The sequence below is a fragment of the Panthera pardus genome, unplaced genomic scaffold (assembly GCF_024362965.1).
Source record: "Panthera pardus isolate Hobbes unplaced genomic scaffold, ASM2436296v1 HiC_scaffold_6, whole genome shotgun sequence".
NCBI classification, from domain to species: domain Eukaryota; kingdom Metazoa; phylum Chordata; class Mammalia; order Carnivora; family Felidae; genus Panthera; species Panthera pardus.
Genome location: NW_026526991.1, coordinates 80,886,823 through 80,913,322, shown reverse-complemented (window position 1 = coordinate 80,913,322; position 26,500 = coordinate 80,886,823). Strand labels below are relative to the sequence as shown.

General features: G+C 38.7%; 1 protein-coding gene across 3 annotated transcripts in view; it reads left to right on the top strand.

Moving 5' to 3' along the window:
* Positions 1–23,335, top strand: part of SMCO2 (single-pass membrane protein with coiled-coil domains 2) — a 33,697-nt gene extending 10,362 nt beyond the window's left edge. For all 3 annotated transcript variants that reach the window (XM_053895309.1, XM_019452305.2, XM_019452304.2), the window contains 7 exons: positions 6,905–7,041; positions 8,498–8,647; positions 11,823–11,913; positions 15,784–15,840; positions 17,493–17,549; positions 18,613–18,788; positions 23,137–23,335. In XM_053895309.1, the coding sequence (XP_053751284.1) occupies positions 6,908–7,041; positions 8,498–8,647; positions 11,823–11,913; positions 15,784–15,840; positions 17,493–17,549; positions 18,613–18,788; positions 23,137–23,335 (864 nt within the window). In that variant the 5' untranslated portion in view covers positions 6,905–6,907. The remainder of the gene's footprint in view (positions 1–6,904; positions 7,042–8,497; positions 8,648–11,822; positions 11,914–15,783; positions 15,841–17,492; positions 17,550–18,612; positions 18,789–23,136) is intronic.
* Positions 23,336–26,500: the final 3,165 nt, after the last annotated feature.

The window sequence follows — 26,500 nt, the reverse complement described above, 5'->3', positions numbered from 1 at the left end:
TTCCATTTTCATTCATGATTTTATCAATTTGGGTTATCTCCCTTTTCTTTTTGAGAAGCCTGGCTAGAGGTTTATCAATTTTTTTTTTTTTTTTCAAAAAACCAACTCTTGGTTTCATTGATCTGCTCTACAGTTCTTTTAGATTCTATATTGTTTATTTCTGCTCTGATCTTTATTATTTCTCTTCTTCTGCTGGGTCTGGGGCATCTTTGCTGTTCTGCTTCTATTTCCTTTAGGTGTGCTGTTAGATTTTGTATTTGGGATTTTTCTTGTTTCTTGACATAGGCCTGGATTGCAATGTATTTTCCTCTTAGGACTGCCTTCGCTGTATCCCAAAGCGTTTGGATTGTTGTATTTTCATTTTCATTTGTTTCCATATGTTTTTTAATTTCTTCTCTAATTACCTGGTTGACCCATTCATTCTTTAGTAGGGTGTTCTTTAACCTCCATGCTTTTGGAGGTTTTCCAGACTTTTTCCTGTGGTTGATTTCAAGCTTCATAGCATTGTGGTCGGAAAGTATGCATGGTATGATCTCAATTCTTGTATACTTATGAAGGGATGTTTTGTGACCCAGTATGTGATCTATCTTGGAGAATGTTCCATGTGCACTCGAGAAGAAAGTATATTCTGTTGCTTTGGGATGCAGAGTTCTAAATATATTTGTCAAGTCCATCTGATCCAGTGTATCATTCAGGGCCCTTGTTTCTTTATTGATCCTGTGTCTAGATGATCTATACATTACTGTAAGTGGAGTATTAAAGTCCCCTGCAATTACCACATTCTTATCAATAAGGTTGCTTATGTTTGTGAGTAATTGTTTTATATATTTGGGGGCTCCGGTATTCGGCACATAGACATTTATAATTGTTAGCTCTTCCTGATGGATAGGCCCTGTAATTATTATATAATTCCCTTCTTCACCTCTTGTTACAGCCTTTAATTTAAAGTCTAGTTTGTCTGATATAAGTATGGCTACTCCAGCTTTCTTTCCACTTCCAGTAGCATGATAGATAGTTCTCCATCCCCTCACTCTCAATCTGAAGGTGTCCTCAGGTCTAAAATGAGTCTCTTATAGACGGCAAATAGATAGGTCTTGTTTTTTTATCCATTCTGATACCCTATGTCTTTTGGTTGGAGCATTTAGTCCATTTACATTCAGTGTTATTATAGAAAGATATGGGTTTAGAGTCATTGTGATGTCTGTAGGTTTCATGCTTGTAGTGATGTCTCTGGTACTTTGTGGTCCTTGCAACATTTCACTCACAGACTCCCCCTTAGGATCTCTTGTAGGGCTGGTTTAGTGGTGATGAATTCCTTCAGTTTTTGTTTGTTTGGGAAGACCTTTATCTCTCCTTCTATTCTGAATGACAGACTTGCTGAATAAAGGATTCTGGGCTGCTCATATTTTTCCTGCTCATCACATTGAAGATTTCCTGCCATTCCTTTCTGGCCTGCCAAGTTTCAATAGATAGATCTGCCACTAGTCTTACCGTCTCCCTTTATATGTTAGAGTGTGTTTATCCCTAGCTGCTTTCAGAATTTTCTCTTTATCCTTGTATTTTGCCAGTTTCACTATGTTATGTTGTGCAAAAGATCGATTCAAGTTACGTCTGAAGGGAGTTCTCTGTGCCTCTTGGATTTCAATGCCTTTTTCCTTCCCCAGATCAGGGAAGTTCTCAGCTATGATTTGTTTAAGTACACCTTCAGCCCCTTTCTCTCTCTCTTCCTCTTCTGGAGTTCCTATGATATGCATATTGTTGCGTTTCATTGTATCACTTAGTTCTCTAATTCTCCCCTCATACTCCTGGATTTTTTTATCTCTCTTTTTCTCAGCTTCCTCTTTTTCCATAATTTTATCTTCTAATTCACCTATTCTCTCCTCTGCCTCTTCAATCCGAGCTGTGGTTGCCTCCATTTTATTTTGCACCTCATTTATAGCATTTTTTAGCTCCTCATGACTATTTCTTAGTCCCTTGATCTCTGTAGCAATAGATTCTCTGCTGTCCTCTATGCTTTTTTCAAGCCCCAGTGATTAATTTTATGACTATTATTCTAAATTCTTGTTCCGTTATATTGCTTAAATCGTTTTTGATCAATTCGTTAGCTGTCGCTACTTCCTGGAGTTTCTTTTGCAGAGAATTCTTCTGTTTCATCATCTTGGGTAGTCCTGTGGTGGCTCCAAACTGCAGGGCACTTCCCTTGTGGGGTCCAGAGTAACTTGTGTTGGTGGGAGGGGTTGCAGTCAAACCAGATGTTGTCCCCAGCCCACCACTGGGGCCACAGTCAGACTGGTGTGTATTTTATCTTCCCCTCTCCCAGGGGCAGGACTCACTGTGGAGTGGTGTGGTCCCTGTCTGGGCTACTTGCACACTGCCAGGCTTGTGGTGCAGCCTGGATGGGATCTGGTGTATTAGCCGGGGTGGATCTGCAAGGTGCACAGGGGCGGGAGGGGCAGGCTCAGCTCGCTTTGTCGATGGTGGTCCCCTGCAGGAGGGCCCTGTAGCACTGGGAGGGAGGCAGGCCCATTGGAGGGATGGATCCACAGAAGTACAGCGTTGGGTGTTTGTCCGGTGTAAGCAAGTTCGGTGATGGGAATTGGTTCCCTTCGGGTTTTCAGCTGGGGGGTGGGAGAGGGAGATGGCATTGGCCAGCGCCTTTGTTCCCCCTCCAAACTGAGCTCTGTCTTCCTGGGCTTAACACCTCTCCCTCCCGGTGTCCTCTCGCCCTCCCGCTCTCCAAGCGGAGCTGTTGATCTATAACATTCCAGATGTTACATCCCGCTGGCTGTCAGAACTCACTCTGTCCGGCCCCTCCGCTTTTGCAAGTCAGACTCAGGGCTCTGCCTTGCCAGGAGGGCTGCCCCTCCACCACCCCGGCTCCCTCCTTCCAGTCCGTGTAGTGCGCACAGCCTCTCTGCCCTTCCAACCCTCTTCCGTGGGCCTCTTGTCTACGCTTGGCTCTGGAGAGTCCGTTCTGCCAGCCTTCTGGCGGTTTTCTGGGTTACGTAGGCAGATGTGGGTGGAATCTAAGTGATCAGCAGGACACAGTGAGCCCAGCGTCCTCCTACGCTGCCATCTTCTCTGGTCTGTACCACATCTTTTTTATCCATTCATCTGTTGATAGACGCTTAAGTTTCTTCCGTATCTTGGCCATTGTAAATAATGCTGCAGTGAACACAGGAAGTCTATTTATTTTAAAACCATGCACTGAACATCCACTGTGTTGTAGGCACTGTAAAGTGTTGAGACTATCTCTACCTATCTAAAATCCTTTCCCCTCACACACTAGTTGGGACTCAGACAAGAAAATGGCTCTGCATGGGGCACCTGGGTGGCTCAGTCGGTTACTTCGGCTCAGGTCATGATCTCGCGGTCCAAGTGAGTTCAAGCCCCACGTCGGGCTCTGTGCTGACAGCTCAGAGCCTGGAGCCTGTTTCAGATTCTCTGTCTCCCTCTCTCTGACCCTCCCCTGTTCATGCTCTATCTCTCCCTGTCTCAAAAATAAATAAAATGTTTAAAAAAAAAATTAAAAAAAAAAAAAAAGAAAATGGCTCTGCATGATAAATCCACGCCGGAAGTAGCAGATGTGGTACAAAGTACCTGGCAGGTGCTGTACAGGCAGATGACCAGGAAAATGAAAACTGAGTTTTGAAGGGTGAACTGGATGAAAGAAAAGCATTTCAGAAAGAAGGGACAGTACATGCAAAGTCAAAGGGGCTAAAGAGAACTTGTGTTCTGAGAGGAAGGGTGGAAGAAAAGGAGCGATGAGCAAGCAGGCAGGCAGGACACTATGGGGGGAGATAGCACAGGACGCAGGCTGTAGCCAGGGCGCCAATAGGATTCAGGAAGTGATGAGGACCAAAGCAAGGCACTGACTAGCAACCATGGAGATGGAGAGAAAAGGACACAGGTTTAAAAGATAGGTGCTATTGGGCTTGGACACCAAGTGGTGTGACATGAGTAATGAAGAGGGAAAAGAATATCTCCCATGAAAACTCAAGGACATCTTTCAGGGTTCCTGCAGAGGCATCGAGATGAATAGGGAGAACATATGCAAGGATGGGAACCTGGACAAGGTAGAGGGGAAATACAATAAGTTCAATTTTTTGCTTGATGAGTTTGAGGTGCCTATGGAACACCCAAATAGAGGCATATGAGCTTTTCAAAGAGCTGCACATAAATGGAAAGTAACGCCCTCAGGCTTTGTATTTCATGCAAGCACACTTTTAGTTTATTATTAAAACACACACACACACACACACACACACACACACCTCTTTATTTGTTCAATCCTGAAGCTTTTAAAAAATATTTCATTTCTACTTCCTGGCTTTGACTCTTTTGCAGTGTATTAACCATGACAGTAAACCAATTGATGAAAATGAGAAATGTTGTAGATTTTTTTGGACATAGACAGAACCCTGGAGATGATCTGATCCAATTTTGTTCTTCCAGAACAGGAAACTGAGCTTTAGAGTGGTTAGGTGGTTCCACAGCCACAGGAGTAGAACAAGGCTTAGAACTCAGGTCCCCCATACCCAGTGAAGTGTTCTTCCTCAACATCACAGTGTTGCTGCTGCCTTTGAATAGCGTGGCAAAAGATTAGGTGGGAAGAAATTGAAGTTATGGATGTTTTTATTCGCAAAGAAGTAGCTAAGCAGAGTTATATAGCACTCGGAAAATCTAGCCTGTTTCTTCATCCGTAAGTGTGATAATAATCCTTACCTCACTGGCAAGGGGCCACTGGGCCATGGAAGTGATAGGGATGAGATATTTCTTAATGTGAATCCAAGGACTAGATATGATGAAAATAGTCATAGCCTTGGAATCAGAAAACCTACTTCAAGTTCTAGTCCACATACTTATTGGCTATATGGATTGGTTTCCCAAGGCTGCTGTAACAAATTACCACAAATTTGGTGACTTAAAACAACACAAAATGTATTCTTTCATAGTTCTAGAGGCCAGAAGTTTGAAAAAAGGGATCAGCAGGGTCATGCTTTCTCTGGACACTCTACAGGAGAATCCTGCCGTGCCTCTTCCAGCTTTTGGAGCCTCCAGGCATTCCTTGGCTTGTGGCAGCTCTGTCTTCTCATGACTTCTTCCTCTCTGTGGGTGTTTTCTGTCTCTCATTAGGACACCTGTCATTGGATTTAGGGTCTAGGTAATTCAAGATAATCTCATCTTAAGACCCTTAACTTAATTATATCCGTAAAGACTCTTTTCCAAATAAGGTCACAGTCTCAGGGTCTTAGTATTAGGACATGGACATATCTTTTTGGAGAGACCACTTAATCCACTATATCATATAGCCTTGGACTAATCACTGATATGAATTCCCTAGGAGATTTCAATACCTGACTTTATCCACTGAAGTCCATCATGGGAATTAAAAGAAAGAATGCACATGAAAGAGGTTTGTAAAGAGTTATGTGAATGTCGGTTATTCCTGTTGACATGGCCAGTAATTTATACAGACATTTCAGTAAGAGACTGATCTGCACTCCAAATTTTTCTCCTTTCAGTTTAAAAATAGTTTTGCTGAAACACAAAAATTTCAGACCAAAATTTCAGACTTCCTTAAAGAACAGAGAAATATTTCACAATGTAGTCACTAAAGAAGAGAAATGTTCAAAGATAAATGATTAATTGTGTGCATGAACAGAAGTGAAATACCAGAAAATGGTTTAAATGTTTTTGTAGAACAAGGCAAAGAATAAGGAAACAAAGAAATAAAATTCATGGGTCAGACTGATAGAGTAGGCTTTTCCCCCCTTATAACTCCTTATTATGAAAAATTTTAAATAAAATGAAAACTTAAAGATATACAAGGATCAATCATATACTCCCACTTAGATTTTGAAATTGTTAGCATTTGTCACATTTGCTTTATCTTTTTATTTTATTTTATTTTATTTTAGAGAGAGAAAGAACGCGAGCAGGAGAAAGGGAGGAGGGAGAGAGAGAGAGAGAGAGGGAGAATCCCAAGCAGGCTCCATTCTCAGTACAGAGCTAAAAGCAGGGGCTCAATCCCACAACCCTGGGATCATGACCTGAGCCAAAATCAAGGGTAGATGCTCAACTACTGAGCCACCCAGGCACCCCTGTTTTATCTTTATATATGTAAATAGATGGAATTTTTTGATCCTTTTTAAAAGTAGGTCAAAGACAGCATAAGACTTTACCCTTGTTTATTTCAGTCAGCATCTCTAAAAATAAAGACTGTCTTCTGCATAACCAAGATTCCATCATCACATCAGGAAAACAGCAATAATTACATGATATAACCTAATATCCTCAATTCTCTGAACATTGTAATTTTTTCAATTGGCCCTCGAATGCCCATACTTTTATTTATTTGTTTGTTTACTTGCTTATTTATTTATTTATTTATTTATTTATTTATTTATTCATTCATTCATTCAGTCAGTCAGTCATCCATTCATTTTTGGTGCCAAAACCCAGAAAATGCCTACACTTTTAAAATCAGCATCTAAACAAGAGCTATGCAATGCATTTAATTGTTTTATCTCTTTAGACTCTCTTAACATAAAACAGTCCTACCCCCTTTTATTTTTCCCTGATACTGACTTTTTTTGGAAACCAGTATGTTGAGTGGAGTGCTAGAGTCCATGATCATGTGGAATTCTGTTACCCGTCGGCACTGAAAAGAGTCCTGCATCTGGACCCTAATGTTCTCTGCGTCCCTGCTGCAGCCTTCCTCTGTCAATGGAGCAAGAGGGCATGTCTGCTTATTTTATAAATGCATTAGAAGGCTCCAGGCTCACAGAGGGCTTGTCCCCAGAGAAAGGGTCATGAGTAGGCTAAGAAGGCCATCACCTTTTGTGATAACACCCTTTTTTTTTTTTTTTTTCTGCTTTGCTTCTTTCATAATCTTTATCAGAATATGCCGGAGCTGGGTGCTGAGCATCACCAGGACCTGCAGAACGAGCAGGATGAGCAAGAAACAAATCAGGTTCAACATGAGGATCCTCAAGTGCCCACATCTTTGCAGTTTTCAGAGGAGAGCATCCCTGAACTGTAAGCCTTGAAACAAGAAAGAGGGATTCTTGATAATACTTTGTGGGTATAATGCTATGTGAGTATGTCAGTCAGAGAAAGACAAGTATCATATGGTTTCACTCATATGTAAACTTTAAGAAACAAGCAAATAAACAAACAAGACAAACAGGGGAGCTTGGGTGGCTCAGTCGGCCGAGCTTCTGACTCAGGCTCAGGTTAGGATCCCCCAGTTCATGAGTTCAAGCCCTGCGTAAGCCTCTCTGCTGTCGGGCGTGCAGCCTGCTTCGGATCCTCTGTCCCCCTCTCTCTCTGCCCCTCCCCAATGGTACTCTCTCTCTCTCAAAAATAAAATATTTTTTAAAAAGACAAATAAGGGGGCGCCTGGGTGGCTCAGTCGGTTAAGCGGCCGACTTCGGCTCAGGTCATGATCTCGCGGTCCGTGAGTTTGAGCCCCGCGTCGGGCTCTGTGCTGACAGCTCAGAGCCTGGAGCCTGTTTCAGATTCTGTGTCTCCCTCTCTCTGACCCTCCCCCGTTCATGCTCTGTTTCTGTCTCAAAAATAAATAAACGTTAAAAAAAATTAAAAAAAAAAAAAAAAAAAAAGACAAATAAAAATCCAGACACTTAAGTACAGAGAATAAACTGGTGGTTGCCAGAAGAGAAGTGGGCGGGGGGTGAGGGGCAGAGGAGGGTGGGGGAGGGATGGGTAAAATAGACAAAGGAGATTAAAGTGTACACTTACTGTGATGAGCACTGAGGAATATATAAAATCCTTGTTTCGTTATATTGTACACTTGAAACTAATCTAACACTGTGTGTTAATCATACTTCGATTTAAAAAAGAAAAAAAATAGTATTTTGTGGCAAATAAAATGAAATTTAGCAGACAACTAAGGGAAAGACTGGAAGATTTAAAATCCATACATGTCTTAAACCTTAAACACTCACGTGCCCCAGGAACTACCTACACATTCCAGTAAGAATGCACAGTAAGGACATTTCTAGAGATGTAGGCAGAGCCATGGGGTTCTCTTTGCAACCTCTTCTTTGGAGCCTGGAATTAATACATATCTTGTCACTCTCAGATAATTCTCTAGATATGAAAAGCATCATAATTATCAATAGAAATGTATCGTTAAGGCCTTGTAGAACCTTTCCCTGTTGCATAGCTCTCTTCTTCCAACAAGATGCAATCACTACCCTAACATTCATCAGGGTAGTGTAATACTTAACATTCATTCCATACAGGGAAATTTAAAAAATACATCATTTTTTTTTTTTTTTTACTAAATGTAAAATGCATTTTATTTCCTCCAGCCTTATGGCGATCTAAATGGCTATCATATAAATGCTTTCTTGAGGCCTAACCGCCTACCTGGCCCATTCTGGTGACAGAAAAAGAAACAGCATTCTAACTTGCCATTCAAGGGAAGAATTTTTCTGCCTTAAAACTGACCATAATAATATTTCTGCAGGAGTCAGGAGAACACGCTCTTCCAGCTAAACCACTGGAATATACAGATGGGTTTACAAGTGAGAGAACTTGGAGCTGATCACATAGACTGGATGGAGAAAATGAACAATATTATGCAAAAAATAAACCTAACAGAAAACACAGTGAAGAGGTAATTTAAAATTTTCTTTTTAATGTTTATTTATTTTTGAAAGACAGAACATGAGTAGGGGAGGGGCAGATAGAGAGGGAGACACAGAATCCAAAGCAGGCTCCAGGCTTTGAGCTGTCAGCACAGAAACAGATGTGGGGCTCGAACCCACCAACATCAGATCATGACCTGAACTGAAGTTGGATGCTTAACCGACTGAACCACCCAGGCGCCCCTCACAGTGAAGAGGTAATCTTAGGGTGTTGGGTTTGGCCAGAAAATAGTGAAAATTTTCATAGCTTCAGAAACTCTGGCTTTAAGGTAGTAAGATCTTTTACAAAGTCTTCAGAATAGGAAGTGCCAAGTCTTATGTTTAGAGGTCAATGCCACAAAAATCTCAAAGCCTAAATCACAGTTATCTGCATCTTTGCTCTCTCTTCTCTCAAGGAAAGAACTTCCTTCATAAGCTCTTGTTTTGGAGCTGTGTTAATAGTCACCAAAGGGAGGTCTTCAAGTCCCCAATAACCAGCTTTAGCCAGTGTTGTCCAACGGGATCCAACTAGCATAACGTGAAAAAAAATATATTAAAAAGTATAGTTGTTAACGTATATCTGAATTTAACTGGAAAGTTTTAAGCTGGAACAGAAGTGATGAGACTAATTGTTATTTATCTAGTCACTGGTATAAAGAGATTGGGCTTTGGAGTCAAAGGTATTCTTTCCATCAGTGTTGTATAGTGTTCAGGGTACAGAGATCATATTTTGTTAGATTTAGGCCTAAGTATTTCATGCTTTTGGTCCATTATAAGTTACTTGAAATTTTTCAATTTCTAATTATTAATTGTGAAGATATAGAAATACAATTGGTTTTTGTATATTGGTCTTGTGTCTTGTGACCTTGCTAAACTCATTTGTTAACTCCAGTAGTTTTGTAGATTATTTGGGATTTTCCACATAGATAATCATGTCATCCGCAAATAGAGCTTTATATCTTCCTTTCCAATCTGCATACCTTTTACTTCCTTTTGCTACTTTATTGTATTGGCTAGAACTTCTAGTATGATGTTGAATAGGAGGAATGACAGGAGACACTGGACATACTTACCTTGTTCTCTATCCCACAGAAAAAGCATGAGGTGTGATGTTAGCTGTCTTGATGGTTTTGTTTTGCTTTGTTTTGTTTTTGAGATTGGGAAGGTGTTTTCTATTCTTAGTTTACTGAGATGTTTTTAAAATCAGGAACGGTACTAAATTTTTCCAATAGCTTTTGCCGCGTCTATGAATGATCATGTTATTTGTTTTTTTTTTTGTTTATAGTCTCCCGATATGGCAAATTATAATGAATGATGTTTGAATGCTGAGCCAGCCTTGAATTGCCAGAATAAACCCCACCTGGTCATAATATATTATTCTTTTTATATGTTGTTGGATTCTGTTTACTAAAATAGAACTTTTGAATGCATATTAATGAGAGATATTGGCCTCGGTTTTTCTTTCTTGTAATGAAAGAAACATCCCAGAAAAAACTGGGATATTTTCTGGATGAATTTGTGTAGAACTGGCACAATTTCTTCCTTACATGTTTGATTGAATTTACCAGTGAAGCCATATTGCCTGGGTATTTCATTACAGTAAGATTTTTAACTACAAATTTAATTTATTTAATGATATACAGGACTCCTCCGGCTACTGAGCTCTCCAGTATATATTAGCGGTAGGTTGTATCTTTCAAGGAATTTGCCCATTTCATTTCCCCTCAGCCTTTCCAAATGGTAACATTTTGTCCAACTTTAGTATACCATCAAAACCAAGAAACTGACCTTGGGACTATAAACAGAGCCTATACAGATTTCACCAGTTATATGTATTCTCATTTGTGTGTGTGAGTGTGTGTATAGTTCTGTGCAATTTTATCATATGGGCAGCCTTCCATAGCCACCACCACATCAAGATTCTCAGCTGTACCATTGCACAAGACTCCTTTATAGCCACAGCGATTCCTTCCCACCCACCGCTAATACCCAGCTATGACAGATCATTTCTACATGTCTATAATTATGCTATTTCATCAACGTTATATACATCAAATCATGCATTATAAATTTTTTTCACTCAGCATAATTTTTTTGAGGATCATCCAAGTTGCTGCCTGTATGAATAGTTCCTCTCCTTTTGTTGCTCAGTAGTATTCCATGGTATGGAGAGAGAGAGAAACAGAGACAGAGACAGAGACAGAGAGAGAGAGAGTTTGGTTAACCATTCACCCATCAGAGGACAAGTGTGTAATTCCTAGTTTTGGGCTATTATGAATAAAGCTACTTTGGACATCCATGTACAACTTCCTGTGTGAAAGTAAGTTTATTTTTCTGGGATAATTGCCCAAGAATGAAATTGCTGGGTCATATGGTAAGTCTGTTTTCAGTTTTGACAGGCACCGCCAAGCTATTTTCTGGAATGACTGTCCATTTTACATTCCCGCCACCAATGTACGGGTGACCCAATTTCTCCAGAAGCTCACTAGCATTTGGCATTATCACTATATTACATCTTAGCCATTCTGATAAGTTTGTAGTACTATGTCATTGTAGCCTTGATTTGAATTTCTCTCACGGCTAAAGGTGCTGCGCATCCTTTCATGTGTTTATTTGCCATCTGTGTATCTCCCTAGGGAAATGTCTGCGCATGTGTTTTGTTCATTTCTTCATTGGATAGTTTGCTTCTTTAAAGCTGAGTGTTGAGAAGTTTTCATATTTTCTACATGTAAGATCTAGGGTATGTGACAAGCAAATCCACTTACAGAGTCTTTGGCCAAACAAAAGCTTTAAATTTTGATGAGGCCCAGTTTATCAGTGTTCCCTTTTATAGATGTCAAGTGGAAGAAATCTTTGCCTAGTCCTACCTCCCAAGGATTTTTTTGTGTTTGTTTTTTCTAGAGATTAGGTAAGCTTCCATTTTAATCATTTAAATTTTCTGCTCCTGTATCCAATTAGGCCTTACATTTCTGTACTGCTCTCTTGATTATTTCGTGTTTTTTACTTTCTTGCATTGCATTTGTGACATTCATTCCAACACAGCCACGACCCAAGAGTCCTCTGAGGTAAGAAGAGGATTTCATTCTTGAAAGATCAAAAAAGATTGTCTCTTGGGTGATTTTTCTTAGCCCATGTGACTTAGTCCATCTCTTGGTCTGTCTGCAGCTTATTAAATGAGGTGGTGTCCCTGGAGGGCCACATTGAAAAGCTGGAGTCACAAAAGGACTTTGACCCTGATAAGGGGGCAAACATTGAGGTAAGTGGGAGGCTTGGAAGAGACGATCTGGGAGACTCTGGGGACTCTGTCACCTCTTCCCACCCCTCCTATTGTTTAACAGGTCGTAAGAAGAATTAAAACCTGTCTTTTGTCACAAGGAGCAAGGCTCTCTGGTGGTCAGTTCATGTGGGTACCGCCAGTTTTATCCTCTGAAGACACAAAAAGGCTAGACTTATTTTTTAAGTTATTTTATTTTATTTTTTTGAGAGACAACACGAGCAGGGAAAGGGCAGAGAGAGAGACAGAAGGACACACAGAATCCAAAGCAGGCTCTAGGCTCTGAGCCGTCAGCACAGAGCTGAACGCAGGGCTTGAACCCACAAACTCGAGATCATGACCTGAGCGGAAGTTGGATGCTCAACTGACTGAGCTACCCAGGTGCCCCCAAAAAAGGCTAGACTTTTTAATACTCTCTGGAAATTCAGTTAGATAGGCTTATATCTGGATGCCATGTGAAGACATGATGAGTGCCTTAAGGGAAGACTTCTCTTCCTTAATCTTTGCATCCCAGCACAGTTTAGAGAAGACACCCAGGAATTAAGTATTTGTGAGTAACTGCATCCTTAAAATGAAAGAGATATATTCGTGTTCACCTCTGATGCTTTTATGAAGAGTTCTTGTGTTGGTTTTCATGATCTCCAGCTTTTCTATTGTTTTCCTGCCTTGCATTTCTTAGAGACTCTTTTCTGAGAAAGGTTTAATTTCCCCTTTTTAAAGAGTCATAGAATGTTGGAAAGGTAGTAACCAACTTTGGATAAGAATTAGACCTCAGAGCCCTGGCCGATAGTATTTCTAAACTTCGTGCCTTTGAAAAAAATTCTCTAAGAAAGGAAAAAAATCTGTGTCTAGCTACTTCCTTTTATTGAAATCGCCAGCCTCTGCTTTAGCTTAAGCCCAAAAGCTTACATTAAGTGGATTTTGGAGAAAATAAAGATGAAATATCTCTCTTATTGTAGGAAAGTAATGTTTATTTAGATCCTTCACATATTAAAATCCATCTATAGATAGCATAGATTAATGCCAGGGGAAAAAACTACTTTTAACCATGATTTAGTCCACTACTTTGAAGTAGCAATCTCATTTTGAGCTAGTTGAAAAGTTAAGGTTTTTTTCCACTATCCTTGGGCTTTGGAAATCGCAAACTATGAAAAAAGGGAAGGGGACAAGGGCCAAGAAATATTCTGCCTTGGGAAATTTGCTCCAAAGTCAGCTGTGTTACAGGGATGTGAATTTCAGCAGGAGGTAGGGATAGGGTGGGGTAGATATTAAAAGAATGATGAGAAAGATAGAAGAGAACAAAAATAAATGAAAGGGAGATTTGAAAACAAACCAACAGAGGCTTGGAATAATATGAAAAGGGAAGGCATGACAAATAGATAGGGAGATTTTCTACACAGGAGATGCACAGCTTTGTACGCACTTAAAAAAAAAAAAAACAGGCATGACTTAAAAACTGTAATCACCTCCACTAACCACCAACTGGTATGTGGATAAACTGTGGCACATGTGTTATGATAGACTACTACTCAGCAATAAAAAGGGTGGAGTTCTTACTCATTCAACAACATGAATGAATCTCAAATGCATTCTGCTGAGTGAAAGAAGCCAGATCCAGAGGACTACATAGTTCATGGTTCCACCTGCATCACATTCTGAAAAAGGCAAAACTATAGGAACAGAAAAGAGACTTGTGGTTGCTGAGGTTGGGTGGGGAAAGGGAGAAGGGAATTGATAAAGGGGCACAAGGAAATTTGAGGTGTGATGGAAATATTCTGTATCTTGTGCTGATGATTGTGTCAAAATTCATATAACTGTAGACTTTTATTTTCATTTTATTTTACATATGTATTTTTAATTTTTTATTTTATTTATTTATTTTGAGAGAGACAGAAAGAGAACGCAAGAGACAGTAAGCATGAGTAGAGGAGGGGCAGAGAGTGAGGGAGAGAGAATCCCAAGCAGACTCCACACTATTAGTGTGGAGCCTGATGTGGGGCTTGATCTCACAAACCATGAGATCATGACCTGAGTGGAAATCAAGAGTCATATGCTTAACTGACTGAGCGACTCAGGTGCCCCCATGAACTATACACTTTTATTTTTTTATTTTAAAGTGTATTTATTTATTTTGAGAGAGAGAGAGCACAAGCAGGGTGGGAGCAGAGAGAAAGGGAGAGAGAGAGAAAATCCAAGCAGTCCCCATGCTGTTAACATAGAGTCTCATGTGGGGCTCGAACCCACGAATGGTGAGATCATGTCCTAAGCCAAAACTGAGAGTCGATAGGTCGCTTAACTGACTAACCCAGGCATCCCTGTACACTTTTAAAAAGTGAGTTTTGCTGCATGTAAATTACACCCCAATGCACGTGGCTTTTAAAAATGGATTCCAGGGGGTTGCCTGAAGGGCTCAGTCATTAAGTGACAGACTTGGGCTTGGGTCATGATCTCACAGTTCATGGGTTTGAGCCCCAACTTGAGCATCAAGTTCTGTGCTGGTGGTGTGGAGCCTGCTTGGGATTCTCTCCCTCTCTCTCTGCCTCTTCCCCACTTGCACTTTCTTTCTCTCAAAAATAAATAAATAAACTTAAAAAAATAACTTTAAAATAAATAAATAAAAATAAAAATGGGGGTGCCTGAGTGGCTCAGTCGGTTAAGTGTCCAACTTCGGCTCAGGTCATGATTTGGCAGTTCGTGGGTTCGAGCCCCGCATCAGGCTCTGTGCTGACAGCTCAGAGCCTGGAGCCTACTTCAGATTCTGTGTCTCCCTCTGTCTGCCCCTCCACCTCTTGCACTCTGTCTCTCACATTGTCTCAAAAATGAATAAACATTAAAAAAATTAAAAATAAATAAAAATAAAAATGGGCACAAAGTCTGTCCTCAATAAGTCTAAACAGTGATGGGAAAGGCTGTGTAATGAATAAGAAACTTTAAATATAATTGCCACAGAAGCAAAATCAGTAGGAATGGCTATAGGTTTACTCTGGTGAAGAGAAAGTGAAGATTGTTAGAAATATAGAAAGAGCAGTCAAGCAAAGTGTGGACAAATTAAAGGAGAAATGCGTTAATAAAGTTAAAATAATATCACATGTATTGGCTCATTTATATCTCATGAAGAAATGGAATGGCTCAGAAAGGCATGAAGGCAGGAGGGAAAGATTGGTAAAATCACTTAAAACACACTTAAAACTCACACACACACACACACACACACACACACACACACACACACAGTAGAAACAAATTTAAAGACCTTTACGGTGAAGAAAGGACTTTGGGGTAGCCTTTGGGTGTTGCCTGATATTTAACCCCTAAATCCACGAAGCTTTCTGAAATCTCCAGGTCAACATCTAAACTTTCATTCGGAGATTGACTCCTATCTTTTCTCTTTGATACAATTATCTCAGATAAGTACTGTGCAAAAGATATTCATTATATAAATAAACCAGGATACCAAGTAAAACGCGATTGTAGTATCACAGCTCCTTTCTAAATAATTAAGTCATACAATTCAGGGGTTGGTAATGAATGAGCTCGGTAAAAAAAAAAAAAGGGTATAGACTATACATTCTCGAGAAGCTGTTTGAAGGTAAATACTCATTCCATGTATGTAATCAACACAATGCCTAGCCCAAGGGCCACTTACGTAGGATGTGGCCAACTCAATCTTGTTGATTTGACTTAATGTTGATTTTGGAGATCAGAACTCAGAAAAGTACTGAAAAAACAGTTGTTCTTAAGTCTCAAAATTTTTGACCATGAATGAGCTTTCTTCCAAAAATCGTCTTCATTTTGTTTCAGTTCCACATATCATTCATTACAACTTTTGATTTATGCCCTTTTGTTTTAAAGGAGAAGATCATGGAAATTAAGAAGCAATTAGAAGAAATGGATAACAAATGTGTCCAGGTAATGATAAAATGGCATTACAATTAAGGAAGAAAAACAGTTCTTCAAAGACAATCTCAGATTTAGAGAATTTTGGTGAATGGAATCCAAATTTCGATGAAAGATAGACTCAGCATTTTAGACCTAGCATGGAACTGTCTTGTAGCCTTTACTCTCCTGTTCAGAAGAGAACAGCATAACTCAAAAACATGACGTGATCTGCCCACATTCCCAGATGAAAAGACCAGTCTTGTTCTTGCTCTCCCATTAAAAAAAAAAAAAAAAGTATACGTATTTTTTCTAACAAAAGTAGGGCATGCTTATTTTAATAATTAAAATTTAGAACTATTTCATATAAAAAATGAAAAATAGGGGAGCCTAGGTGGCTCAGTCAGTTAAGTGTCCGACTTCGGCTCAGGTCATGATCTCACAGCTCGTGAGCCCCACATCGGGCTCTGTGCTGACAGCTCAGAGCCTGGAGCCCGTTTCAGATTCTGTATCTCCTTCTTTCTCTCTCTGCCCCTCCTCTGCTCTCTCTCTCTCTCTCCCAAAAGTAAATAAACATTTTTAAAAAATGAAAAATAATCCCACTCCCTCAAAGATAAACACAGTGAACATTTTAGCATATTTATGTTCTTCCAAATTTTTGTATACCTGTATCTACATGTTGTTGCAATTATAATCAGATTATATTATATATAGTTTTGCAACTTGGCTGTTTTTCACTTACCATTTTTCTTCAGCAACTTTCTATGCCACTAGATGTCATTTTTACCTTTTCACTGTCTATATAATGTGCAATTTGATTTTGGGATTTATAAAATTTATTTTATTGGATATTTGGGGCCTTATAATAAATGTTGGCTATTATAAACTTTGCCTCAGAAAATCTGTATCTTTGCTTGCTTGTGCAAGTACTTAAGCAAAATTTCTGGAAATGGCACCTCTAGCACCCATCTTCCTTGAATCCCAGAACACTGTTCTTCCTACTATAGCTCTGCCTTTCAAAATCTCCTGCAAGTCTATTATAGAATGATTAATTAAAAACCCGTTGAAGAGTTATTTACTCCTGACATATGTATGATTGGGATTCATGTCTTAGAAGGTTTGCTTTCAGCCTGTCTCTTGAACTTACTGATAGGAACCAACCAAAACCATATGTTGTCTCTAACGACCTGTAGGAGACAGGATGAAAAGAAGAATCAGACATTATTTGTGGACAGCTCTTTTGCTAAACTATAAAGTCCAAATATGCAAATTAATATAGTGAGAACATGTACTCATATATTATAAATTTTAAGATATTTAAAGGAAATGCAATTTTCTTTTTTTTCTCTGAAACATACTACGTTTCTCTAATTAGTGCCTCGGAAGTATTTTAAGGCACAAAGAAAGAATAATGAATAGAGAAAAAGATTTATAATAAGCTGCTATTGTATAAATTTATACTTCTAAAATATTAAAAATAACTATGCTAATCTTTTGGTTATTCCTCCTGCAATTTATCATGATTATACTATGAATTTGCTGTAAGAGGAAGGATTTTATTGAGTAAAAGCAAGTTTCAAAGAAGCCGCTTTACGACTAAGTGGTGTCAAAATGAGTGACGTCTTATGGTATAAACCAGAAAAATCTAATTTCCATTTCACCCAGAATTGTGCATGTCTTTTCAGGAAGATGCTTGTAATGAAGCTCATGCATTAAAGGAGAAACTCATTGCAAGAATAAAGGTAAGATTTCACAGTTATGCAAGTTCAAATAATGATAAAATCTAACTATAGGGATGATTCTTTCTCTAGAAGTTGAGATTGTGCCACATACTCTTTCTCTTTCCTGATCACTTTTTCCTCCCTTTCCTGGGCTTCTTCTTTGGGCCAATGGGACACCTCACAGGTCTGGTGTACTCCCCAGACCTCACAGCCCTGTGCTGCTTCTACATCTCCTCCATTTGGAGCTTATCCTCCAGGTCGACAAATTATGCATTTTTCAAGGCTCAGCTCAAATGTCATCTCCTCCTCCAGACCTCCCCTAAACTCCCCTAGCCAGAAAAATGCTTCCATATCTGAACCTCTCCCACAAGATCTTGAGATAAACAGGAATGCGTAAAAGAAGCAATGAATGACTGAGTCAACCTGTCACTTGTTCAGAGATGCCTAATCGTCCCACCTCTAGAGTAGATGTCCCACCAACAAACCTTGGCTACTCTGTCTCATCACCTTATTTATTTTCTTTTTAGCATGTATCAGAGTCTATAATGTCTAATCTAATGTATGTGTGTGTGTGTGTGTATATATATATATTAGATATTATGTTTTGTTGTTTATTGCTTGTCTCCCAGCCCCTATTAACATGCATGCAATTCGTTATCCATTTGGTTTAAAAATGCACATGTAATAGAATGCATATTCCTTATCTATTTTGTTAACCACAGAATCCTAGAATGGTGCCTAGTAGGAGTCACTTAATATGTTTTGCATAGATGAACAAATTGAACAGATGAATTCAATACAAGAATAATTATCTTCCTACATGAATAATCCAGTAGTTAAAGATTAGCATGTGGGTTTCGTTTAATTTTCTACTGTGGTGCTGCTACCTTATTTTGTGAATGTGTAAGTCTCTTTCCATTAGGTGGGTGTGCACCTGCCAACGATTTCCTCACGTGACTCATATGGGATTGGCAGTGTGGGCTCCTGAGGTATTCTGGAGGAAAAGCATGCTGCATCTACAATAAGACTAGCAGACCTCTAAGATCATTGTTTTAAATGAGAGTTGATTGCTATTTTTTTCCAGAACTTTTACAAAGACATGACTCTGCTAAATACAAAGCTGGGGATGTACCAAAGGCAAGAAGGGAAAACAGACTCTCAGAGCCCTGAAGAAATGGGAGTGGAAGAAAGAGAACCTCTGCATCCTCAGGCTCCATCCCCCCCTTTAGGGGAGAACGCTCCTTCTGGCATTACAATGTGGTAAGTCAGAGAAAGGAGACTTTGGGGCTGGACAAAGGCCCCCAAATGTATGAACCATAGTATGATGAGTTGTTGCAAGGGTTGACTAAAAATTTGTTTTATCTTCATTTATAAATTATCTATTCTTGTTCTACTTGTCTATTTGTTTATTGGAGTTGTAGTGTTTATTGGAGTTTTTTGTATCATTTTTAGATATAGATCTATTGCATTAGATCTAAAAATACAAGTATATATTTCTTTATTATTGTTTAGGTAAATATGTATACATACATCTTAGGACGTTGTCTTCAAGGTATGATGCAGCCTCCCCCACCAAAGGAACATACCTGCCAGGCAGACTTGAAAACCTTTGTTCATCACACAAGAGGCTTCTCCCTTGTATGGTATTAAAGATATACATACTAGCAAATCTGACTCTTTGGATCCCTTTCTGAAGATGCCACAACATCAAATATACCTGGAGCAGTACCCTCCTGTAAGAAAACTTGTCTGATTCTTTATCCCCAACTACCAATCCAAGTAGATGTTCAGCAACCTGTCTTGCGCATACACTGTACCTTGCACATAATCCTGACACAGAACCCACAGTATATCATTGCAATTACATTACTTTATTATTATTATTATTTTTTTTACTTACTTTATTATTTTTAAATGCTTATTTTTTTGTTTTGAGAGAGAGCGAGAGAGCATAAGTGGGAGAGGGGCAGAGAGAGAGGGGGAGAGAGAATCCCAAACAGGTTCCATGCTGTCAGTGTAGAGCCCGATGCAGGGCTCAATCTCGCGAACTTTGAGATCATGACCTGAGCCAAATCAAGAGTCAGACGCTCAACCGACTGTGCCACCCAGGTGTCCCACGCAATTACATTATTTTAAATCTGTCTCCTCCTAGTAATTCATGAGCTGAAGTTAGAGATTTTAGTCATTTTGAGACATGGAATATAAAACATCTCCACCAGGCTTAACAGATATTAAACTACTAAGTAAGTGAGGAGTGATGTCAATGAAAATAGTGGAGTAAAGACCCCAGAAAATTTCCTCCTCCATAAAATCAATGACAGAGGTTGAAAAAAAAAAATAGAATCAACTTTTTCAGAACCTTGGAAATTAAGGATTTAGTATCCAGAATATATAAAGAACTCTTATAACTCAACAACAAAAAGAGAAACAAGCCAATATTTTAAATGAGCAAAGGACTTGAATAGACATTTCTTCAAATAAGATACACAAATGGCCAAAAAGCACGAGAGAAGATATTCAACACCATCGGTTATTAGAGAAAGGCAAATCAAAATCACGTGATACCACTTTACATCTCTAAGATAACTATAATTAAAAGAACAGCATTGGAGAGGATGTGGAGAAATTAGAACCCTCAGACATTGCTAATGGGATCGTAAAATGGTGCAGTCACTTTGGAAAACAATTCGGCTGTTTCTGAAAATATTAAATATAGAGCTATCATCTGACCCACTCCTAGGTATGCACCCAGAAGAACTGTATGTCCACACAAAAACCTGTACACAAATGTTCACAGCAACATTATTCATAATAGCTAAAAAGTAGAAACAATACAAATAATCCATTAACTGATGAGTAGGTAAACAAAATTTGGCATATCCATACAATGGAGTATTGTTCATATACAAAAAAGGAACAAAGTACTAACACATGCTACAACATTGATGACCCTTGAAAACATTATGCTAAGTGAAAGAAGTCAGAGACAAAAGGCCACATATTATATGATTTCATTCCTGCGAAATGTTCAACATAGGAAAATCCATGTAGGCAGGAAGTAAATGAATAGTTGCCAGGCTTTAAAGGAGTGGAAAATAGGGAGTGGCTGTTCATGGGTACATTCTTTTTGGGGTGATGAAAATTTCCTGGAATTAGATAGTGGTGATGGTTGTACAACCCTGTGAATAAACTAAAAGCCACTGAAGTATACACTTTCAAGGGTAAATTTTATGGCATGCAAATTATATCTCAAAAAAACAAACAAATAAGTAAATGTCTTTTTATCATCACTTGCTTGCATTAAATGGGCAGATTACAGTTCAGTTGAGTTGCCCATCTTTCATCACGTCATTACATTCTAGTTAAGATTGCTTAAGACTTTGACCAATTTCTTGTCTATGAACTGGAAACATACTGGTTCCATTGAAGCATATTTATACATCATATTTTTGAGAAGGTTTATTATCAATTTTGCTATTTTTAGGCTCGGGGGGACCTCTTCCTGGTATCCTCAGTTCTCTTATAGACCTTCCACTAACAATACGAGCATTTTTTAAAAGAATAAAGGTTTTATGCATGGCAAGTCTTGAAAAATATATATAAATGAATAAATAAACAGTATTAAAAAGTCAAAGGAATGTTTTTATTCTTTAAAGAACATAAATTCAAAGTGAATAAAATATTTAATGACACTAATATTTGGTTCCGTACCGATGATACGAAAAAAAAATGATTTTGAATTAGTAGCTATGATTAGTTCAGAAAAGTGTCTGAACTTTTAAAAAACAAACATTACACATGTTCTTTTAGTTGTTTACTGGTGGAAAATCTGAAAAATATTTTGTTACATTGACTTGCAAATAAAAATCAAACCATTCAGTAGTGTCAAGAAATAAATTTGAACCTAACCCCACCTGGAGTGTTCACTTAAGGAAAGAAAAAACTGGAAGAACACACTCTAAACCAAAAGAAAAACAAATAAAAAACAAAACAAACAAAAACTAAGAAAGAAAAAGAAAGAAAAAGAAAAGAAAAAAACAGAAAAAAACTTAGCTGATTATAGGGGCACCTACATGGCTCAGTCAGTTGAACATCCAGCTCTTGATTTTGACTCAGGTCATGACTTCAGGGTCGTGAGATTGAGCCCCGCATCGAGCTCCATGCTGTGCATGGAGCCTGCTTAAGATTCTCTTTCTCCCCCCTCTACCACTCATGCTCTCTCCCTAAAAAAAAACTTAGCTGTTTATATTAGGGTGATGAGATTATAACTTTTTCATTTCTCTGTTTTCCAAATTATCTGTGATTCAGGAAAACAGTTTTTCTCTTAAAAAAAAAAAAATAATGTTAGGGGTGCCTGGGAGGCTCAATTGGTTCAGCCTCCAACTTCAGCTCAGGTCATGATCTCACGATTTGTGAGTTCAAGCCCCACCTCAGGCTCTCTGCTGTCAGTGCAGAGCCTGCTTGGGAAACTGTCCCCCTCTCCCTCTGCTCTTCCCCCACTTGCTCGTGCACTCTCTCTCTCTCTCTCTCAAAAATAAACATTAAAAAAAAATAATGTTAAATTGTGTTCCTTTGAAAATGTACCAGTTTGGTACTTCCAAAGGTTATTGGTTTTGGAATTTAGGAAGAATGGTGTTCATTTACTAGCTATGTTTTTGTAGTGAGTTGTTTTCTTTTCATAAGAAAGAACAAATCTATACTTAGCGCTTCTTGAGGGAAGGGCATCTTTGCTTCATCTTAGCAGCCTCTTCTGACTAGAGTATATTATAAAAGCATTGGCTCTTTAATAAATGTATGAAATAGAAGCAATCATTTGTGTAACTACCAAGAGGCAGCCAGTGGCAATAATGCCAAGCACTTTGGCTCAGGTTTACAGAATCCTCTGAGTTGGATCACAAACTAGATCCATAGCTGGCTTTAACTGCGCTTTAGATTTTCTCTTCTGAAATTTATTGTTGATGGTAATTATCTACAGGTAACTGGATTATCTGGGACGTTTCTTTCTTTCTTTGTGTTTTTCTGGATCTGCCAGATCTTCTGCCTTAATCAAGTATTGCATGTATAATTAAAAAATAATAACGCAAGGATTTAAAGGCAAACAAAATACATCGTAGGTACAGCCTAGAAGAAGGAGTCCTTAAAGACTTGAGAAAGCTTCTATTGCTTTAAAAAGGGTAAGTCAGGTGCCAGGACAAAACTAGTGATAGAGCTGGATTCCATTTGTCACTTTGTATTTTATATCACCAGGAAAATTTAACTGCCTGTTCTTTTATTTCCCTCCAAATCGGCATCATTTACCTCACAAGTGAGGTCTTTACCTCAATAATCTGCTAGTGTGTGAGAAGTCCATTTCGAAGGAGAGAACCTCATAATATCCAGGGTTTCATTGTTTCGTGGCTATAGAACCTTAGAATTCCAGCTCTAGTCCTAGGATGGACTTACGTGCTTATTTATTCTAAGCTCCTTCTTTTGCGGATGTTAACTGGGGTCAAGAGAAGTTCAGTTATTTCCTTGCAGTTATAGGACTACCTGGGTGGAGGAACCAGGAATCACATCAGTGTGGTTTTCTGCACAATGTTCTTAACACAGATGTCTTCTTTTCTTGTAGGAAACGTGCACTGAGGATTTTCATCATGTTTTATGTCCTCACCTTCACTGGACTTTCATGTTACATACTATTTTTTGATGCTACGTTTATCTTTGAAAGCCTGCTCCCCACAATGCTTGGGCACCGCAGAATGTGGGAACTACGGGAGATCATCAGGCCTTTCTTGAACTTGCAAGTGGAAGACTTGTTACCCTCCTAAAGATATAGAAGTTACTGTTACCCTACTGACTTTCTCCTTAATAAAATTCTGGCTGTTCTTGTATTATGGTGGTTGACATATTTTTCAAAAAATACTATTGGATGTTCAGCAAAGGACATTATAGTTCAAAGGAAATTGGTTGCTCACAGACAGAAAAAATGAAAACAGTTTATCTTTACCCTTATGACTCACAATTACTTCTTGAATCATTCCAGAGGTTGTTTAAACATTTACTTCAAACCACTAGCCTCTCCAACCCTGGGAACCTGAGACTATCCGGTATTAGCTTCCTCAGTATTTGCCCCATTTTGACCTTTGATTCCTCAAAAAGGAAAACACAGAATTCTTCTTCATCAATATCAGTTTTACTTCAATTGGATTGGGGCCATATTTTGGTAGTAGTGGATATTTCTTGGTTTTGCTCCTAACATTCATTTTTCCTTTTAGTAACAGGACCCTAATTTTGCTTTGAAAGAACTATCTTTACCCAGTGAGCATAATTATAGTGGTCTTCCAGTCAGTGTCCCCTTTCTTTCTATTAACAACAGTTGGGAATATATTGAATCAGACATTCTCTAAGAATGAGAATTTTGTGGGGTGCCTGGATGGCTCAGTTGGTTAAGTGTCTGACTCTCGATCTCAGCTCCGGTCTTGATCTCAGGGTCATGAATTCAAGTCCTGAATTGGGCTCCACACTGGGTGTGAAGCCTACTTAAAAAATAAAATAAAAGGGGCGCCTGGGTGGCTCGGTCAGTTGGGCGTCCGACTTCGGCTCAGGTCATGATCTCACAGTCTGTGGGTTCGAGCCCCGCGTCGGGCTCTGAGCTGACAGCTCAGAGCCTGGAGCCCGTTTCAGATTCTGTGTCTCCCTCTCTCTGTGACCCTCCCCCGTTCATGCTCTGTCTCTCTCTGTCTCAAAAATAAATAAACATTAAAAAAAATTATAAAAAATAAAATAAAATAAAATAAATAAGAATGAGAATGAGAATTTTGAGAAGAATCATATAAAAAAGACAAATGATTTGAAACTTCTATTTTAACTATTTGAACTACTCTATACCTTTTCCGCTGAAGTTTGTCAGAGTTGGTTCTGTTGCTTATGATAAAAGAAATTTTAATTGATACAGAAGTTTTGAATGCTCGACTGGAGCGTTTTTATCCCTAATTGTGTAGGTAATGGGGAAATTGTAAACTTTATCTGCAATATGAAAAACAGTTATAATTGAACTGTTTAAGATTAATAGAACCATAAAGAATACATTGGCTTTAGGAGAACAGAAGGGATGTGAGGGATGAGTTAAAAGGCCATTCAGTGGTTCAGGTGAGTGAAGGATGGGGAGACAAGGATGGAAGGAGATGAGGGGTGAAGCAGACATTGTAAGGATGGGTTCTACGACACTGGGTTGTGCAATGGATGTGGGGTTGGAAGGGTGGTGATAAGGAATGTGGTCCCAATTCTCACACTTGAATGGATCTTGAAGGATGGATAATATTTTCATGCCAGAGATGAGGAAAAGGCATTTCAGAGAAGAGAAACATCTGAGTAAAACTTAGAAGCCATGAGTATAAGGCAGAGTAAGGAAACTTGCTAGAGTATTATTACTCAACATACCAGTTTATATAGTCCTTTCAAAAAGCACAGCCTCACTCATTTTTGTGGTCTCTGGAACAGTGATTCCCAAATAACTGGTCCATTAACTGAATGCATCAGAATCACTTGGGGAGCCTTACACATTGAAGATTTGCAATCCCACCTCCAGATATTTACATTCAGTAGAGCTAATGTGAAGTCCAGGCACTTTATTTTTTTAAATCTCCCAGCTGAATATAATACAAAGCCAAATTTGGGAACCATGGCTTGGTACCCTTTAGGACAATGCTGTGCACATAATAGATACTCAAGAAACACCTACTGAAATAATCTAAGTTATATGTTTTTCTCTTTGTGGTCTCCCTATCACCTCATCAAGTGCTACATTTAATATTTGTTCAATAATTTCCATCATAGCCATTTTCCCAATGATACCTTCAACTCCTTTGCTATCTTTTTGCTTTAACATTCTAGAAATCACCAGGTCCTTCCAATTCTTCTACAGCAATTTTTCTCAAACAGCCCCCATTCTTTATATTTATAATGTTTCTATTCTGATAGCCCTTATTATACAAGTGGATTACTGCTAGCGAAAGCCAGCCTGTTATTTCCTCTCCTATAGACTATCATATATATGCACAATGTTAGAAAAGAATAGACTCCAAATGCCAATTTCATCCTGATATTCTACAACCAGAAAACCGTATCAGTGTCTAGAAATGTGAAATGTACTTCTGAGTGTTTTTCAGGCCGTGATACTGAACGGAATTCTACAAAGAAACATTCAGTTGTCTGAGCGTCACCTCCAGAAATTCTAAATCTTTAGATCTAGGATGAATCTCTAATATCTTCCATTTTAATAGATTCCCCTAACAAGTCTTAGGACTCAAAGTTTAAGAACCACCATACTATGCTATGAGCTAAAGGTACCTGGGATTCCAATTTGGCTGAGATCCCATACAATGTTAATCAAGAGGGGACTCCTTTTTAGGGGAGGGAGAAGGCAAGGGTATGGATGAGGAAATTTCCAGGACAAACAGTAAAGGGAAAAATCCAAAAGCTCTGGGAACAATGAGTAATATATTCAAAAGGTCTTGTGATAGTGAGAGAATATGCTGACAGATCTTTTTTTAGAAGTCACAGATTTATTTTCAAATAAAGGGACTACTCAGACCAATTGGTAGACAGAACTGGGTGTATGTTTTTTCATAATCTTCAGGAAAATTCCCATTGCTGGATACAGTATCTGCTGATTTGTTTGTAAAACCAAAAAAAGAAGCATTGAGTTTAACTATCTCAAGTAAAGCCAAAAGTGCTGCAATGACCATGTAACACTAGTGATGAAAATAATGTAGGGAACTAGATTCTTTTAAGGAATAAATTCATATTGTACTGACTTCTCAGATATACTTTATTAATATTTAAACTAAGGTGGAATAATTTTCACTAGGGGATGAATAGCCTTAAAGTGGGAATGATACTATTTTCATATCAATTTATTTTCAATTTATCAACATCTCAAGCTGGAAAGCTGGGTGTCACAATGTTCTACTCCACTGAGAGAGAAAAACATT